General features: G+C 38.7%; 1 protein-coding gene across 4 annotated transcripts in view; it reads right to left on the minus strand.

Moving 5' to 3' along the window:
* Window positions 1-229: 229 nt before the first annotated feature.
* Window positions 230-20,311, minus strand: part of sulf2a (sulfatase 2a) — a 96,059-nt gene continuing 75,977 nt past the window's right edge. For 3 of the 4 annotated variants that reach the window (XM_077528969.1, XM_077528970.1, XM_077528968.1), the window contains 20 exons: window positions 16,315-16,570; window positions 15,445-15,684; window positions 15,216-15,367; window positions 12,807-12,976; window positions 10,913-11,063; window positions 10,510-10,685; window positions 10,249-10,377; window positions 8,866-8,922; window positions 8,617-8,746; window positions 8,155-8,365; window positions 6,547-6,805; window positions 6,358-6,454; window positions 6,185-6,279; window positions 5,937-5,996; window positions 5,699-5,862; window positions 3,730-3,872; window positions 3,487-3,595; window positions 3,359-3,392; window positions 2,953-3,006; window positions 230-1,390 (listed from right to left, as the gene is read on the minus strand). In XM_077528969.1, coding sequence (XP_077385095.1) covers window positions 1,360-1,390; window positions 2,953-3,006; window positions 3,359-3,392; window positions 3,487-3,595; window positions 3,730-3,872; window positions 5,699-5,862; window positions 5,937-5,996; window positions 6,185-6,279; window positions 6,358-6,454; window positions 6,547-6,805; window positions 8,155-8,365; window positions 8,617-8,746; window positions 8,866-8,922; window positions 10,249-10,377; window positions 10,510-10,685; window positions 10,913-11,063; window positions 12,807-12,976; window positions 15,216-15,367; window positions 15,445-15,684; window positions 16,315-16,516 — 2,664 coding nt within the window. In that variant the 5' untranslated portion in view covers window positions 16,517-16,570 and the 3' untranslated portion in view covers window positions 230-1,359. The remainder of the gene's footprint in view (window positions 1,391-2,952; window positions 3,007-3,358; window positions 3,393-3,486; window positions 3,596-3,729; window positions 3,873-5,698; window positions 5,863-5,936; window positions 5,997-6,184; window positions 6,280-6,357; window positions 6,455-6,546; window positions 6,806-8,154; window positions 8,366-8,616; window positions 8,747-8,865; window positions 8,923-10,248; window positions 10,378-10,509; window positions 10,686-10,912; window positions 11,064-12,806; window positions 12,977-15,215; window positions 15,368-15,444; window positions 15,685-16,314; window positions 16,571-20,311) is intronic. The other variant, XM_077528971.1, reaches the window with a different exon arrangement.

Raw genomic sequence — 20,311 nt, forward strand, 5'->3', positions numbered from 1 at the left:
ACCCAGATTTGGCTGTCTGGTTGCTAAGCAACAAACTAACGAGAACAATTTAGCATTGGCATTTGAATTTGAAATATCACCATTATAATGCTATATATTTCCCAACTTAATATAGTGTCATTAGTATAAAAACGTCAACCACATAAATTATTCGGCTCAAAAGTCAGAGTCAAGAGTTACCATGTAGACAGACAGTGACCTCTACTGGACACATAGCAGTGACGTCATGTTTTGATCAAACAACACTTTATTCACAATGACTGTCAGCACTCACGTCTATGCCCTGCTAAGAAAACAAAACAAAATTTAAGGGAAAAAAAAGGCAGATCGCTTAATTCACACGAACATGTACATAACGTGTTGTTCCTCTGGCACATAATAAACGTTATAGGTTAATGTCTTCACAGTGAATCCTCTTAAGTGCTTTTCTCATGTAAAGAAGCAAAGGACAATCTACATTCCCCTTGATAGTAGTCCATTTGTTTCAGCTCACACAATGAGGTCCGCCTCTTCGATATTATAAAAATATTGTAAACATTTATATCAATTGCACAACATACATTCAATTACAAACTTGTACTGTACAGCAAGTTTACTTCTGTATGGTTATCCTGTAGCACCATGTATAAGCAAGCTAGATCGAGACATCTACTGTGTGGTATTGTCATTACAAAGGAGAAAATAAATTGCATTAATAATATACATTCTGCCAATGATCAAATATTTTGGATTGGATAGACAGCATAATGGATGGGGTTGTTAGGACCTTTTTCAAATAGTTCCATGTTGAGATGTGCTCAGGGTGAGACTAACACTAATAGGGTTTGATTGACCCCTCATATATCACTTGTTTGCGAGGTCATTGAGGACATTCATTAAAAAAGTAAAATTAAGCTTTGACACAAAACATAATGGCCAAAGGTCAATTGTATTTAGTGGACTCAAAAGTTCACACATCTGTGTAGCATGTTGACAACATGTCTGGTATCACGGCCATGGATCATATTGCTATGATTTAGGTTCTAAACATGAGTATCTTGAATGAGTAGCAGCAGAGTCGACGGCTTGGCCCACTCCAGTCCAGCAAGTGTCACGTGGATGGAAGTTGATTAAAGCTAATACTTATATACTACAAGCAGTGAAATGGAGTGGCTTGTGCATACACATACTGTCCCATCTGAATCACACCATCCAATTCACGTGAGAATGAAACGCATGATGAACAACTGATAATTACAGAGTTTATGAGCGTCCTCTCAGTTTCTTCATGTCTCTGAACGGCTCTGGAATAACTCAAAACCCAAACTAATGACGTCATCAGAGACTGCCTCTTGTGGTTGGTTAGATGGAAACAGGTGATTAGCCGACCCATCCGTCCCAAATCTGCCCCCTGTCAAGAGAACGCAGCAAATTAATCCATGATTTGAGATGTTTACTAGACAGCATGGCTCCAGTTGTGGTCTGTTCCTGCTAAGAAGGTGGCGAATTGAAAAAAAAAATAAAAAAAAAATGACAATAACAAGACATGTGGTAAGTGCACAACAAGGCATCTGCATTGCAAATGTTAGTTGACTGAATGAAAAAAAAAGAGGAAATTTAGATGTTTGCAACGCAGGTAAAGATTTAGTCGAGAGAGCCTGCTGTAGTTTGTATGATTGAACTGAAAATGTGAATGGAGAGAGGAGCTTATGCAATGCTATTTGAGCATTTAATTGTTGTACTGTGCTGCTAGTGTACATAGTTATTTGCATACTAGTACAATCTCTGTTGTTACTAGGGCGCACTAGTAGGAAGACCATCTTACGAGTGCCGTTTTTTCCACTAGTGCCTTCCATTACCATACAAAATATCTGCACACAAGAGGAATGACATTTTTCAAGATTTTCAAGAAAACTGGCATATAGCCTTCAAGCTAATTAATGTCATTACCAGTTTAAGCTTAGCCATACTAAACATAAAACAAAGAATTACAGATTGTGTAATTGTGTGCAATTGCACCTCCACTACATTAGGAGGCAGTGGCGCTCTCATTATTGGCAGAGTGTGCACAGGGAGCATTCGCTATGTGGTGTATTTTGTTTGCACTGAGCATGCGCGCTTTGCATACAGCAAAAAAATCAGCACAAATTATTTTATATATTTTTGTTTTGCCGGTTAAAGTTTTTTTTTTTTTAATATTGTGCTCCTGAGTTAATGTTGGTGATCAGTTTGAATGTATTATTTATTGATTTTATGTAATTTTATTTTTCCGTATCATATGGTTTCACATGGTCAGTCAAAAAATGTTTATAGTTTAATTAAGGATGTAATTTTATTTTTGAATTTCAGATGCACTTTAGATCTTTTCTGTTACAATTAATAAAGCTATTCTTTGTTGTAAGTTGGTCCATCTTTCTTTCTTTTTTAATTCTCTTATACGTTAATACGGATACAGTGTTATGCAGAGGTGTGCTTATAATAACTTTATAGACAAATGATACTATTTATAGTCACTGGGGGGGGGCGCAAGATGTTTTTTTCTTACTGGGGGGGCATGACATAAAATAATTGAGAAGCACTTCTCTAAGCGATAGATACTTGAACACAAACGCAACATCTATATATTCACATGCATATATTCTTTATCCTCTGCAAAAGCCAACTGACACTACTGCAATAAACAGTCATTTTGCAGTGGTTGTGAAAGTCTTCTTCCTTTGTGTCCTTGTTGTTAACTTACACTTGATATGGTAGAATTTTCGAATGTCACTAGTAGTACTAGAAGCACACAGCTGTCAAAAAGTGCAGTTTTGCCTCACTAGAAACATGTAATTGTGTAGTGAGCAAAAATCTCATACAGGAAGTGGAAGGTCGTAGTGGAAAAAAAACCCGCCACAAGTAAGACAGACGTCGTAGTGTGTGTGCAGAATAGGTCGTGTGGACAAGAGGACAGATGGGTTACGACAAACTCACAGCGACTTGGAGGACGGTTTCTTCACTTTTGGCCTCTTTCGACGATAAACGGGCCTGAAGCATGCACAGCACCATAACGTGCACAGCAAATGCATGTAGACAAACACACAGGTATAAACACGCACGCACGCATGCACACAAACACACGCACACGCAAAGAGCAGAGAATAGAAATTAGATTTCATTACAATAAGAGGAGAGTTTTATATTTTCTGCCTGTGGATGATTAAAATGGCTTTGTTGGAAGAGTCATGGCAGTTAGAACTTGAGTGAAGTAATCTGAGCAGGAAAAGAACTAAAGACACACCAGGGAAGCCGAAACCTCCCCGAGTTCTTATTGTAACCCGAATTCCATCTGCGGCGTTTGTAAAAGCAATCAGAAGAAAGCAAAGTGAAAAAAAAATACCTGTATTCACTAAAGTAGTTTCGCTCTTTGCCTCCTGAAAAGAAATGGAAGTAACATTAGTCTCCCACTGACATGAGCGCAGACGAGACAATCCATCATGTTTGCCTTCAGGGCCCCGCTCCGCTCACCCTTTTCAGGGTTGCACTGCTTGTGTCCCTTGCAAGCCCGCAATTCCATCAGCTGTTGATGCATCGAATTCAAAGCGTTGCGGTCCAAAGTGCTGACAGCATTCATCAGCTGCAGGAGTAATCCAAACACAACTCAACTTTATTCACAACAACAACATGGGCCAAAACAAAGCTGAAGTCTCCGGATGGAAATTCTGATTGTGTGTGATTTGAACGTTGAATGTGCGACTGGAGAAGTCATACCTGGTATGGGTCGGTGTTGAGGTCAAAATACTCCAGGAAACCGGTGGCAAACTCGCAGAACAGGAAGTTGTGCGTGTCATTGATGGTCCTCAGGCACCAGTAGGTATTGTTGTTGGCACTGGTGCACGCACAGAACGGCCCCACTGAGGCAGGGAGGGCGTAGAGAGGTGGAAAAGGGAAATCACAACCGTGTTCCAAACTATTGTTTTCGTCATAGCTGTCCTGGGATGTACCAGAGCTAAACATAGGACAACTTTCCAACAAACAACAATCACAAGTGACAAGTTCGTGACTGCCTTCATTCGGTATCAGTTAAATTCCTCAATTCACTTCAACATAGTCAACCTCACAACAAGATTCTACAGCAGGGGTGTCCAAACATTTTCATTTGAGGGCCACATACAGAAAATCAGAAGGACGCAAGGGCCACATAATGTTATGAAGACAAATTGTGTTGAGTCCGAAAAATTGTACAAATAATTTATTTGTGCTTTTGCATATTTAGAAAAATGCTACAGTATATAAACCAATTTATTTGTAATATGGCAGTAGGGTTATTATAGTTTTGGAATTTTCCATTTTAGTTAGTTTTTATTAGTTTTCAGGGTGGTTCTGTTAGATTTGATTAGTTTAGTTCTTTTAAAAACTGCTTAGTTTGAGTTTAGTTTGTTAGTTTCATTATTAGTCTTAGTTTAAAAAAAAAACAAAAAAAAAACACTTGTGCGCAAGATTTAAACAACAACATGGGAGAGACGTCATCTTTTGGTGCTTTTCTATTGGCTGATACTAGATGACGTCACTTCTGTGTGACATACTTTCAAACGTCATTATTCCGGTTTATAACAAAATAAATCTACTAAAAATCACATTTGAAATCATCCCCAAAGGCTCATGCATTAAATTAATTACCAAAGACTAAAACGAAGGACATTTTTGCTCTAGTTATAGTTGGTTTTAGTTAGTTTTGTAAACACAAAATGTAGTTTCAGTTAGTTTTCGTTTTTTAAAAAGCATTTTCATTTTTATTTTATTTCGCTAAATATATTGTTTTTTTAAATTTAGTTAACTAAAATAACCTTTAATGGCACCTGTTTTTCGATACTCTCCCTTCTTACTTTGACCATTTCCAAACATTTTTGCTTTGTTTATTTTATTTGAATTGAGTCAAATGACATTTTTGGCATATGTCGCGGGCCACTGAAAAATGGACGGAGGGCCGCAAATGGCCCCCGTGCCGTAGTTTGGACACCACTCTTCTACAAGTTGGCAGCAAAGCACTACTTCTATATGACGTGCATTTTATGCTTGTTATTGATTTCAAAATCTGTTGTATTTTATAATTCAGAACTTTTATAAGACTTGTATTTGACGATGCAGTACTATGTATTTTTGTACTTTGTATGTTGCATTTATGTAATTTTAACTGGCTCTGTTATTTTATTCTTTGTGGACTACAGATGGAAACTAGCATTGTGCTAAATCTGGTGCAGCCATCTTTTTAATGTTGCTGCACCTTGTCATTTTAATAAACTCAACTAAAAAAATAACATAGTTCCTTTCTGCAAATGTGCCACAAGATGGTGCAGAAGTAATATTTTTATAGTTGAATTTTGATTGTGGGGCTGGTTTGTCCTTAATTGTTGTCGTGATATGTTATTATTATTCACAATAAAGAAATATTTGATTGTCTTGACTTGTGCTCTGGAATTGAGTGAATTGAGCCACCTGGCAATTAAAGATGTGATGCCAACACTTTCAGCCTGACGAAATTGTCACTGGTGACTTCAAAGTAACTGGTATATCAAATCAAAAGTGAATATTTGTATGAAAAACACTTCTAGGCCATAAAAACAAGCAAATAAAAAACAGTAAGTGTGGCACATACCGTTAGTAACCTTTAAAATGCGTACATCTAGACTGCTGTAAAAGAAAAAAAAAAACCTAACTGAAACAGTGGAAAGTTCCTTACTTGTCCAGAAGGGGGCAGTCTGCCAGTGATGATTGTCATGGGTGAAGCAAGTGAGGCCTGGCATGCTGCAGGTGTCATTGTTCTGGAGCCTTTTCAGGAATTTGCGCAGTTTCTTCCTGCGTTTCTGCTCCTTCTGCAGCCACTGCGTCTTTTGCTTTGGCATTCTGACAAGAGGACATAAAAACCCTAAGGAACTACACACATTGCTCTTATACATCGCATACACAATAATTTATACCTGAACGAATGGACGCGTCCAGTGCCAAGCATGACGTTGTCTTTATTCTTGAGCAGATAGCTGTCAAGACAATGTTGAAAATTGTCAACAAAAACATTCAGACATATTTTTCTGTGTTTGCCAACAAGCAACACACAATAAAATGTATAATCTGTCATAACTTTTATATAATTTTTTTAATGTACTTTTGACTGATATTGAATTGCCATAATCAATAAACAAGCATACAATATTAAACTTATACTCACCTAGGACTGTTACACTGACATTCCTCTGGTCGCACCTGCTTCAGGTGTCCTTTGACCTCACGCAGGTTCTTTATCTTGGTTTGCAAGGTTTCAATCTAGCAAGCACAATAACACAAACAGCCAAGTTTAAAGTCATATTTTTGCTTGTAAGAATACAAGAAATATGACCATACCTCATGCTCAATGTGCATTTTGTGGTCTTTCCACGCCTGCAGGGACTTATAGAGGCCACCGTCACATTTCACCGTGTCATTCATTAGAATAGAACATCTGTCAAGAGGAAAGGTGTCATTTCATGGGAATGCCAGCTTACCTACAGTGTGACATTATTCAAGACAATGATCACAAACGTGCATCCAAACCTGTATGTGACCTTGAGGGCGGAAGGTGGGGTCACTCTGTTGTCAGTGGTGTTGTCAGCTGTGACTCCCATGCCACTGAACTCGTCATCGTCCTCCTCGTGGGCCACTCCTCTGCTTCTGTCCAAAGTCCAAGTGCTGTTGTGGAACCCGGCGGGATGGTAGGACTCTTCAAGGTCCACGGCGTACATATCTCCATCCAGCTCAAAAGACACCGAGCGGGCCCAACGCTTCCTCGAGGCGGGCTTGCTGGATTTTATCTCTGAAAAGGACAAGACACAGAGATTTGAGTATAATGAATAACAACAAAACAATAATAAAAGGATAAAAATATGCTTTGAAAACTATCTGCCTATTTCTAAAAATGTATGGGTGGATTTTTATGATGATGTTCATACACATGAATGTTTCCCACCCTTTATTGAGCCATTGTACACATGAACCCCTTCAGAACTATATGACATATTCGCGTCTAAACCAATAAAATGCATAATTTGGATGATGTCAATACTTCTGGTTCATTATTGGATCTTACATAACCAATCACAATCGCAAGTTGATTTGCATGATGTTCATGTTAAAAATGTTGCATATAAGCTTATCAGTTTACAACACGTTACAGCCGTATCATCCTGGCGTCCAAAAGAGTCAAAATGAGCAAAAATAAATACATTTTGCCTAGCAGAAAAAAATGCGGGTCTGAAGGGCATTTACCAAATCACCAAAAGAAAATGTCACAAAAAGTATATATCCTGAAATAACAACAATTCTTTTTAATTGGGCCTGTTTAGCTGAACACAAAGCGACACTGTAATCCTTTGTTGTAAAACTAGAATGGCAAGAGGTGGAAAAAGGTTAATTAATTGTACCTTCGTGGAAAGAATCCAATTATTCTGCCGATCACTCTATGCTGCTGACATAAACTGCAGATGAAAAATGTTAAATTATTTTTATAAAAAAATATTTTTTAGTAAATAATTGAGTGAAACTGGATCATTTGGACATGGCTCACTTCACTTGTTTATGCAGTGCTGCTTCCACAAGTGAAAGTTCTTTTCATCTTTGTGGGTGATTGCTTCGTTTTATACACTCTATGACTCAGCAAAGAGCCGGTCCACTGTTACGAATAGGACAAGGGGCAAAGCTTCAGTACTCGCAAATCTCAGGCTGTGCCCATGGTTGGAATGCAAATAAAAGTCAGACTCACGATTGGACCGCCTTATATGCGGTCTCACTTGCATGACAGCGAGATGACAAAAATAGGCTGGTTTCAGCAAGACATTACAGTTTTTTTTTCTTCTTGAGAGTATTTTGATGAAAACATATCATAGACATGTTATTAATAAATCTAGGAACTGTATTGAATATAATACGAATATTGATAGCCTATATCAAATGACATATCTCCTTACGACCACTTGATGGCAGCACATATACATCCTTTTTTCAGGAACCTTCAAATCTATGTAATTTTAATTGGAAATAAATACTTCATTTGACATGGATTTGTAAGCCAGTGCAACAACATTTAAAGTAAAATCAGACATATAAAGAAAAATAAATCAGATTTGATCATAAGTACATAAGTGATAATAAATAAACTAAGCTTACTTTTCTTAGTGAGCAGTTTCTTTCGCTTCAGGACGGATGTTTTAAATCCCACGTTGCCGCAGTTGCAGCCGTCCACAGCGGACGATAAAAGAGACAGCTGGGGACCACCACTGGCCATTAGAGCCTGCATTCGGGGGGCATAGAGACTAGCCATGCCCTTGCACTTATACAGCCTCAGCTTGCCAGAAGGGTCCTCCACACACTGCCACTTCTGAATACAAACAGCGCGGAACGTAATGTTGGTGCAGGACTAACACATGATGTGGAGAATCACATAAATTTATAGATGCCAGATGATGATATTCAAATAAAAAACAAATGGACTTAAGTGTACTATTAACACACATCCGCTCTCACATATTGATTTTGAAGGCTTCCATCCTCAAATCTTATTAATACAGTGACTCTTATCTTCCAGTATTTTGCCAACTAAATTCACACAGTTCCATATTGGCCAGATACCTGTCCCGGTTGTTGACAGGAAGTCTGGTACTCTGCCTTTTGGCACAGCTCCCTCACTCGCTGGTATTTGGGCAGGAAGTTCTCCTCCTGAGCCATTTCCTTCCCATCGGCCCTCTTGTGGAGAGGCTTTCTGTAAGAACATGGAATGAAACATAGGAAAGACTAGCAGGAAGTCAGGGATGAAGAGTCTGTTGTCAGCAGAGGACAACGCCTCGAATGAAAACACGTTAGAAAAGTCCTCAGACATACCCTCTTTCTACAAGGAAGGAGTCTCTCCAGGTTTTACTTTTCCTATTTAAATTGAACCTGTTAAAAGGGAGAACAAATTAAGTGAGAGTAAACACAGATACTGTCTGTCACCATTAGTTTTTTGCATTTCACCTATTTGCAGTTATTGTTTTTGGAGCCCATCGTCTTATTTGCTGAAAAATTCACCAATTTGATGTTTTTAAGCTCAGGCCAAAGCCCTGCCTAATATAAAATTATATAAACCGCGCTAGCATCACATTGTGCTCGAGAAAAATGTTGACGTAAGAAGCTTAATTTAGTTAGGCCATAACTTTGTCTAATAGAAAAGTAGCCCTTCGCTGCCATCTTGTGGCATCTATGGGTTACGGCTTGGCCCCACACGATTTCAAAGGCCATGTTTGTAAACTCGGAGAAATATTTCAAGCCTAACTTGAGATTTATGTAATTTTTTTGTATGACAAATTCCCATTTACTTTTTTTGTTTTAGATAATTTTAACACAAATCTACCAAATATACCTTATATGATACATATTCATTAGTCGAATGAAGCCTATTTATTTGAAATGCATAATATTCAGGTTCGCATATTTAGTATTCATAAAGTATAATGGCTCTAAATTAATGAGTATTTATTTAAAATACATAAAGTATATTGTTTGAATTGCATAATAATCATGCTATCTACACAGTATACACAATATACTGCTATGTGAAAAACACGTCCATTTTTTCCACCTTTTTTTTTTATTTTTATTTTATTTTTTTTACATTTTTATGTTTTGGGGACGAAGCTGAATGCAGTCATCCCAAAAACATAAAAAAAAAAAAAGTGATTATACTTTATTAATACTAAATACATAATGCTGAGGATTATGCATTTCAAATAAATAGGCTTTATTAGACTAATGAATATCATATGTAAAAAGTAAATGGCATTTGTGAAAAAAATTACATCAATCTTAAGTTATGCTTGAACTATTTCTGTGAGTGTATGATATTGAATAGATGGGTGATTTACATTTAAATACTGCGTTAGTGGTTAGCATGTCTTTATTAAAGGGATACTTGACTCATTGAACAATTTTCAGCAGTAAAAAGTTAATATTTTGTCCAGAATGAATTTAATAACTTCATTATTTTTCATGTACCGTACATTTAATACCTTTAAAAAGTAATTTTTCTACTTGCTGTCAACTGATGATGACATCACCTGTGCTTTGGAAGAAAGTAACACCCAATCATGGCTCACCTGTTTCTTGGGTTTGGTCAGTAAACGGAGCCATGATTGGTCGTTACCTACTTCCTCAGCGCAGGTGATGTCATCATCAGTCAACAGCAAGTAGAAAAATTAAAAGTATTAATTATACATGAAAAGTGATCACCTGTTCACTGGTTTGTCAGTGTCCAGCAGCTTAAGGATAGACTTTCCATCCATTTCTGCAGGGATATCAAGACCAGCCATGTCCAGCAGAGTTGGCGCTAAGTCAATATTCAGGACCATATGCGGGTTACTGCATGGCAACAAAAGGCAAAAAAAAAAAAAAAAAAAAAAGAGACTTGATTAGGGTTTCAAAAGACCTCAAATTCAACTGCCACTGAATCAAGTCAATAGTGTATCCTACTTGCATAAAAATGGAACTCACATGGAACCTTGCTCCACATTGGGCCCTCGTACATAGAAGGGAACGCGGATATCAAACTCGTACGGCATTGATTTGCCCTTCACAAGCCCAAACTGGCCAATATGGTAGCCGTGATCTGACGTGTAGATGATGTAGGTGTTGTCCAGTTCGCCCGCCTCCACCAGCATATTGTGCAGCTAAAGGGGAGAATATAAATCCACTGAATACCTCGTCAAGGGAAAATGTTTTTCAGTAGCATTTTAAAATAAAAGGGAATTGAATGATGCTACAAGTGCGTCAGTGAATACATTAAAAAGTCCCAGTTAGAACAAGCACAGATCTCTTAGGACTTGGTTTTCTTTTCTGTGATGACGTGGGTGTTTCTTTGCCACAGCATGGAAAGGCGATGTGCTCGCCCTCCTACCTTCTCCATGCTGTCATCCACAGACAGCAGGGTCTGCATCCTCCTGCGTTGCAGCATGTTAGTGAACTGCATGTGCACAGGCCTCATTGGCCCTGTGTAGCGCAGGATCCAGTGTTTGTCTGGGTTCGGAGCGTAGTTGTAGCTTGGAGTTCTGGAAGGAGAATAGATAATGCTTTACGGGAAACTTGCAAAATCTTGTTTCTGAGGAAGGCAATCGGAAATGACAGGGTTTTTGTTGAATTTCCTCAAGTCAATACTCTCTATCTTATACAATTTAGACTACTAAATCAGGGGTGAACATACAGCAAAAAAATATCTCACCTTAATGGGTGTCCATGCTACCATCGCAACAATAATTTACAATGTCTGGCCACAATATTGGTAGACTCTCTCTGAACCTCTCTTACAAAATCATCATAGTTGGTTGCATTATATGACTTTACCTCAACAGTACTCCCTCTTGCACTTCCTTGAAATACTTTACACAAGTTTTACAGTGAGGAAAGTCAATATTATCTTACTCTAAGCCATTAACGATTTAATACACAAGAGAACCTGGACCAAATTCAAATATTTTCTATGGAGAAAAATGGATCTGGTTAGCGTTCGACCTCAAGTGCCACTCTACGGCTTTGCAAGTTTTCACTGCATTCGCATAGTGATGACCTTTGTCGATTTCTGCTGACCTTTTTCTTTCCCAAGTAGCAGGGAAGATGCTAATGCAATGCTAAACTGGAGGCTCAGCCAAACATGTAAAATGTAAAGCAGTACAATCAATGGGCTTGCAGACGGTGAGCACAGTTTGATCAATATCCTCAACAAACCGCATGGACGCTTAATTATTTGGGGGGGGGGGGGGGGAAACAATGCTAAATCAAGGCGATTCAAGAAGCAAATGAATTTAATCTCTCAAATGGGATCGATTCAACAGAATAAACACTAATGCCTCGTGCTTTAATTCACAGTAGCAAATGTAATGTAGTGTGAACAGGGTGCCAAGGTGAGAAGGTTTATCAACAGAGGACAACAGGAAATCACTGCCTCTCCCTCTCCTAATGTGGTCGTTGAGAACAGGTGGGAGGCGCAGAAAGAAAAAGAACCAGACACGACACACGCTGAAAAATCACCCAAGGGATGCAAATGTATGGAGAAAGAGCAATTAAAAGTTTGTATGAAGACACTGGGGCCAAATTTACAAATATTCGGCGCCCAAAGCCTGCATGGCACAGGTTAATGATGCTGAGGGGATTAGATTAATCAAGAGAATGGGACGCTGGAAGGAGGGGGGTACGAAGAGCAGTCTAATTACTGGTCCTAGATTTGTCTCGAGAGGCCAATAGCAGACCTTATATTAGCCAGCAGCACGTCGAAAAGACAAAAGGCTCGGCTGCTCTGTAGGCGTACGCGTCTGTCATCATTAGCTATGCATTACATTGACAACATTGCCGTCTCTCCTTGATCATTGCTGACAAAATGGAACAAATTAGCAGGGCTCATTACAGCGGCACCATGAGTGTGAACAACATGTGCGCCAAATAAACTGGAGCCACACACTGGCTCGGCTGCCAACAACATCCTGCGAACGGAGGAAGATAACATCCACATGTGATGATTGAATTTGTTATTCAATTATTAGTGACAAGAAATGAAGCTTGAATATGAAGAGGACTTTTGAGCAAGTATATCTGTGCATGTCGAAATGAAATGTAAAAATGGAACTATGTGCTTGCTAGTGAGGATTAATTAGGCAACACAGCACATCTGCATAAGTAGATGCGTGTGCAGTATTTATCCATAGAGTTTCAAGTCCATAAAGGAAAAGGCTTCATAAGCAATTACAGTGACACGAGAGTGTAGTTTATGCGTGCATTGCGAAGATCGCTCATGTTCTCACATGTGCTGTGAAGCATTGGGGAAGGCAGTGCTGTACTGCGGGGCCGAGTCCTCGGGGCCGTGAGGGGCGACGTGGCTCAGGACCATCATGACAGGACGATTAGGATACATCCGCTTGGACATTCGAAAGTAGTTGATGCTGTCGTTGGTGATGATGTCAGTCAGGTAATCCTATGGAGAAAACACACAGATATTAGTGAGTCACCAAATCCGTCACAGAACTTATGCTGCACCTGTATTGATGTCCATATATCTATTTTCTGCACCTCTTTTCAGGGTCGCGGGAATCTTGGAGTGGTCACCACTCACAGTACATAATCAATTTTGATCCAGAGTTAACAATTGGCCATGGTTGGATCAAGAAATGATATACTAAAACGTCGGGAATAGGGATAGCACTTTTTTGTTCACACCAAGTTTCAATATCAATACTATCGATACCATTGGTACTTTTGATACATAGAGTTCATAAAAGAAAAAACAGACAATTTTACAGAAATGCTTACATATTCCACAATTACAACGTATTAGAGCCACATATAAAATTCATAATTTTTTTAATTTTTTTAGGGCGGGGGCAAATATTACGAGAACAAAAACTCGCAAATTTACCACTTGAGAAAGTCGCAAATTTGCAAGTTTATAAAGTGGCAGATTTGCGAGAAAAAAAAACATTCAGAAACTTAAGATAAGAGAAATTCACGTAGCGTAGCTATAGTCTAATCATTTGAGGATTCATTGGTGGTTAATGGAACTGTTTATTAAATGAAAAGGCAGGATGGAGACAGATTCATTTTTAATTTAAACTTTACTCGTCGTACACGGCAGGTAGAGCGACAACACTTCCTGATCCCCTATCAGCTGACTAGCACTAACCAATCAGAAGTTAGCATACTTTAGGTAAATGCAAATGAATGAACGGAGAGCAGCAGATTTACAACAACATAGATACTTGTCCCCCCCCAAAAAAAAAAAAAAAAAAAAACAGAAAAAAAAAACACCAAAATGTATGAATGTGTAAATAATAATTCTGGAAACATAAACGTCCAAGTAAATATACATTTGAACAAATTAACTTAAATGCTTGATCCTCAGGGTGTGGACCTTCGCAAAGCGAGGCCTCGTTGTCTCTGACAGGACCAAATGCTTCAAAGAGCGAATGCTTAACATCATATGGTTAATTTTGCTATCTCCTTATTTGAAAACCTGACCGAAAAGTATTGGCACAAATATTCAAGTAGTACGCTGTGTATTTCTCGTAAGTTTCTGCGTTGTTTTCTCGCAAATCTGCCACTTTATAAATTAGCAAATCTGACACTTTAGAAAGTTGCAAATTTGCAAGTTTTTTTTTCTTGGAATATAAAAACGCATATATATTTATACATGGCCCTAATACGCCGTCATACAAAATAGCATTTTTCCTTAAAATTTCATGAAACTAATGCCAATTTTCTATTCTTCTAATTTCAAAATTTCTAGTTTCAGTTTTTTAAATTTCAGAGGACGAAGTCAGATCCTGATATTATCATTTTGCAAAATTGCTATTGTAAAGCAAGGCTCGAAATAAGCGGTCTTGCATCGCAGTTTTTGCGACAAAATGTGTATTTTGCGAGGCAAATGGACACTGATTAACAAAACTGCAAGTGGGCAGAGCATGCGTACGCAGTCATTATAAACCACAACAGAATTCTATCATTAAAAAAAAAAAAAAAAAAAAAAAAAACCTGACGTGTGCATTTACACAGAGTAGAATTATGGCAAAAATATCAATTAGGCACAGTTGAATGCACTGTTGTTGTTGCACCTTGTCACAATAAAGTTGTATTGACCGCTGGAATGTGTAGAACCTTTTATTTTGTTAAGTGCAGCGGGAAGTGGTAAGTGAACCTTGACGCATTTCCCGGACTCACATATGAATTTAGACAAGTCTGTGAGTATCTTCACTCCTTTAAATAACCCATTTTCTTTTTATGTTACTATTTTGTTTTCTATTTTTTTTGCTCAAAATAAACCACAAAGTATCGCCATTGGCCCGCCATATTTGTTTACACTGAAGTCATGTTTAATCGCGAGAGGTTTTGCCAGATTTCCTGTGTAACATGGAAATATTCATAAATTAAATTTTCATATTTTATTGTTTAATTGAGCCTTTGTTTCAGGTCACAGGAATTAACCTGCAAAAAACTACTCCTCTATATTCAAAAGTTCCTCCTCAAATGACGCCATTGATTAGCAAATATGCTCCTCTTAATTAAAAAAAAAAAAAAAAAGTTACCAGTATTTTATTTTATTATCAATCTGGACTTCCTGCAAGATGGTTAATTCCAGCAAGGATTATTTTAGGCAGAGAGAACATGATCAATTCTGGGTTGGTCTTTGCAATGATTTTTAATTGGACTTGTACGGCTACCTTCGAATAGTCACTGCTGTGTTTCTCTCGTACTCCATTTCGGCAGAGAGTGTAGTTGTAGAAGCGCGAGTTCTTCACCAGGGCTACCCACTCCCTCCAGCCAGGTGGCACATAGGAGCCATTATATTCGTTGAGATACTTTCCAAAAAAAGCTAATCAATAAACCAGGAAGAACACACATTACAAAAGAGGAAATGATGCGATATTTTGAATCTGTTTCAGCGCTTACCAGTCCTGTAGCCGGAGTTGTTGAGGTGTACGGCGAAAGTGTGCGGTTCGTGGTGGACCTGCCACGAGGGTGAGGAGCAGTTCTCGTTGTTGGTGTAGGTGTGGTGGTTGTGGACGTACTTCCCAGTCAGGATGGAGGAGCGGGACGGGCAGCACATGGGCGTGGTGGAGAACGCATTGGAGAAATGGGTGCCACCCTTCTCCATGATGTGCCGAGTTTTGTTCATGGCCTGCATTGAGCCTGGGAGAAAACAGTGGGGAGGGTCAAAGGTTGAGATTCAGAGCCAAATGGTAGTGATGAAAGAAGACAACATAAAGCAGTTGAAGAACTACAAAGTGAAAAATATAAACATCAGGCATGAGAGCGCTAAAGCCGTTACATCTAATGGCGGAAAGAAGAAGGCGTGCGCAGGGACGAAGGAATAAATCTTTTTGCTCAAGTGTGACCCATTTGGACTCGTGTGTAGTAAAAGCTTTTCAAGCTGATGGTAATTGTTTGGGGAAACAGATGCTTGACCATAAATTCCTGCTTTTCAATGAGAGTCTTCTCGCTAGCCATCAGCGGAGGACAAAGGATGTCACCAAGGCTATTATGCAGCCACTCTAGTCCAATACGAACTAAAGAACTTAAGTGGGTAGGGAGATGGCTAGCGTTTGGCAACTGAACAATGGTAGGCATAGGCAGCCTGTATTTCATGCCAGCGATGGAGAGGGAGGCAAGGGGAGCACATGACTTTGACTAAACCAGTTGTCAGAGTGCCAAGAGGCCGCATGAGGCCAACTTGCTCGTTCTGTACAGAATAATCATGTGCTTGGGAGACGGACATGGACAGATGGATGACGACAGACTGAAACAGAATAACAGTCTTACCCAGCTCTATATCCTGATCATCTGTGAGGATGAGAATGATATTTGGACGTATGTTGCGGATCTGCCGGTCCCGCTGGAGGCGAGACCTCATGCGATATCCAGACAGATAACTGGAGCCCTGCGCCACTGGAAGAACTCCTGCAAGGACGAGGAGGAGGAGGAGGAGGAGTGGAAGAGGCGTGGAAAGCCTCAGCTCTGCCATGGTCACTTCCACCCGAGTCCCTCGCTTCACACAGCCACTCTTGAGCTCAACTACCTGTGAGACAAGGCCCAGATTGAGAATGATACACGTAACAACTCACATATAGAGCGCGGGTGAAAAAAAGAGCAGATGTAAGCCTTACGCAGCCATTACGGGCTGCTCTTCCATACAAATGCACTCATTTGAGCTGAGCTCAGCTCATTAATCAATCATTAATGATGCATTAGAGTGGTGTCATTGGCTTGGTGTAATGATCTCTGGTGATGAACACATGGCTGCAAGGAGGGGGCTAATGGGCCTGGGAAGGGGGCCAGCTTGGCCCTCAACCACCCAGTGAGAGGGTGAGGGTGTGGGAGGGAGGGAGGGAGTCAGGGGGAACAGAGGTGAAAGACGGATTCAAAAGGGGTGACAGGACAAAAGTGGGGACAGAGGTCAATTAGCAGCATGATTATGAAAGGGAAGAATCAAACAATAATCGAAAACTTATTGATTAACAGAACAGCCAAAATATGCAAATCTGTACAATAAACTGTACAATTCGATAGTTATATATTTACTAGGGGTGTTAGGCAATTAAAATTTTTAATCGTAACTAATCGCATGACTTCAATCATTAACTCACGATTAATCGCGAATTTTATATCTGTTCTAAATGTACAATAAATTTTACATTAAATATTTTTAAGTTTTCATATCTCTTGCTAACATGTTTTTTTTTTTTCAAACTAACAGAAATGTGGCTGCATCCTTTAGTCATTGATAGGGATGTAAAGAAAACAGCAATCTCGTGATATCATGATATTAAAGTGCCACAATATATCATCGTCTTCATGTCACGATATTAACTCATTTGCTCCCAAAAATCTCTAAAAACGTTCTATTTTAAATATTGCCAAGATGCAAAAAACGTGTGCTTTTTTTTTTTTTTATGTTTTTTTTAGGCTAGAGCAGAAAGAAGGCATTGATGCAACCTCTGACCTGAAGAGGACACTTAAAGCAATGGTAGTTATTACAAAAAACAAACAAACAAAAAAAAAAAAGTCCAGCAGGTGGCAGCAGAGTACAAGAGATCAACCAGGGCCATGTTGCAAAAAAGCACAGATTTGTGTATAATTGTATAACTTAGCTATATTCTAATAATAATTGCTGCAAAAAGGAAACAGATAGAAATATACTTTTTTCCCCGATGAAAGAAGAGACTAATATTTCTTTTGGTACGTTCCATGGTTTTATAGCAAGAGGACACAATATTCTGTGGGCCTTGCAAAATCAGTCAAAATCCAGTAAAACAGACGGGAGCGAAGGGGGTTGGCTTCAGTGAAAATAGCTGCCAATCAATGAGTTAAAAGCAGCACATCCTTTAAAAAAAAGTCAGGTTGATTTTCATTTGTGCAGTTCTAGCACCCTCTGGAGGCTAGTTTTTGTTTGCACTTACATTTTCACAAGGCATGTTTTGGTCCTTCTATGTTTCAAATCCACGTTAATGGTCAGATGACGGGAACACAATATGCTTGTGAAGTGAGTCAATATGTGAGGGAACACAATATGTGCTTGCATTAGCAAATAAGTGTCTCAATATTAAGTGTTATTAGATATAGATTGTTGCATTGCTGTAATGTACAAAAGTACAATATTGTGGGGTTTTTTTTTTTTTTAGTATGAGCTCTTTTTTTTTTTTTTTTCTTTTCTTTTTTTTTTTTTACAATTTTGTGAAATTTTTTGTATTGCCAACCTCCCCACAATATCGTGATAATTATCGTATCGTGAACTTCATATCGTGATAATATCGTATTGTGATGTTTGGATATCGTTACATCCCTAGTCATTGATACAGTAATTTCATACTAACTCGTAAAATTCAGTTAAAATTAAAAAGATGTACTGTACTGTATAAAAGGAGTGTGACATTGGTTTGTTGTGGTAATTTTTCTGCCACTAGATGGCATAATTGTGACACAGTGACAGCTCAGTATATTTTTCTTTTCATATTAAGAGCTATATAATCTTTAACATGAAGTAACTTGTGAAATTCTGCAAATTTGTTAAATTGTAAAATACAATTTGACACCAGTCACCACAAATATATGCATCATTATTAAATGTATTACTGCTAAACTTGTGTTTGCTGTGTTGTGACAGGAATTAACCCAGTATAGGCTTTCCAAGTAAGGGGCAGTCATTAATAGCGCGTTTAAAAAAAAAGAAAAAAAAAAAGAAAGAAAAAATAATAGTAATAATAATAAAATTGCGGCATTATAGGAACTTTAAATGAAGTCAAAATTAACACACTAATTTTGACACACCTAATATTTACAGAATACACAACATCAAAGCATCAGATAACCAAAGGTTCACAGCAGGCTGACAATATTCACGATGATGATGTGCAGTAATTAGTCACCTCGGTATTTTAGTCAAAACCTGTCTATTAAAAGCATCAGTATGCAGTGAGTTATTTTTAAACACACTACGGGAAACATTGGCCTTAAATAACACCATCGCTATTATTGCGTGCATAAACCCCACAGACTAAAATAAAATAATTACAAAATGCAAAATCCAATACCAACTATTGAGCTGCCAAGCAGAACTTAAGTGCTGCAATAATGTGTTTATCTAATGACACAATCAAAGCAGACAGACACCCAAGTGACCAGAATCATAAACAGTTTGCGGGCAGCTGAAGCATGTCCACCGAGACGCTCGGCTGTCAGAAAGAAGAAAGTGTGTGTGTTGCGTATGTGTGTGTGTGTAACCACAAGGAGGATGTGGCCAGAACAATTCTTGTCTGCTGATGAAGACAACAACACTTCAGTCCAGCGGGACTCTTGCGTTTCCTTTACTGCAACATGACTGGAATACAGTGGAAATTACAATTGACTAGAGAAAGCCATTCACCTAACCTGTCATGTGTGATACATTAAACGGACAAAAGTATTGGGACACTGAAAATGGATAAAACTGTGAGGCCAGTCAGCCTCTTTTGCAATTTGCGAGGTCACACTGATGTTGGAACAGCTCTCATTTTAGTTCCTAATGTCTTTGATGAGAATGAGGTCAGCACTCGCATTCTTCCACACCCACCTCCTGCAATCAGGCCTTTTTTGACCTTGCTTTGTACACTGGGGTACAGTCATGCTAGAAAAGAAAAGGATACCTCCAATCACAAAGGTAAATGCATCGTGTTAGCCATCAATGTCTTGGCCTGATTGATTAATGAATGAATGAATTAATTAATTAAGAGCTGCGTCTCACTCCATGTTTTTAAGCCCCTTTTACAATTGCCTAGTTATGCCACAATGCATCATGCCAATATAAGAACTCGGACAATGCCTGGGCAATTTCAGCATTACACAATTTCGAATCAGTGAATTTAAAAAAAATGATAACTGGCGATGACCGATTTGATAAGAAGATGGAGAAATCTATCCAATCTATTTAAACAATTAAATTGGGAATTGGGACCAGTGCAGCCCACAAATAGCCAACATTCACGTACAGTATAATTGTGGCCCACTGAAATGCAATTGGGGGGGGGGAGATCACAACCACAACCATGTTCCTTGAGTCATGAATAAATGTAACATACTTGCACACATTCTACATTTAGAAGCATTACTGTTTCCGCCAACTGAGAACCGTTATAGCAGGCTTGGGTGTCTTGCTAGATAGTACCGGTGAAAGTAGCCAGAAGTCACAACACTCCAACAAGAAAAGCCATCGCCACCCCTATATTCTTCTCCTTTGGGTTTCTGTATCAGAAAGATGGCGGCTAAATGTGTCAATCTTTTATAA

The sequence above is a fragment of the Festucalex cinctus genome, chromosome 8 (assembly GCF_051991245.1).
Source record: "Festucalex cinctus isolate MCC-2025b chromosome 8, RoL_Fcin_1.0, whole genome shotgun sequence".
In the NCBI taxonomy this organism is placed as follows: domain Eukaryota; kingdom Metazoa; phylum Chordata; class Actinopteri; order Syngnathiformes; family Syngnathidae; genus Festucalex; species Festucalex cinctus.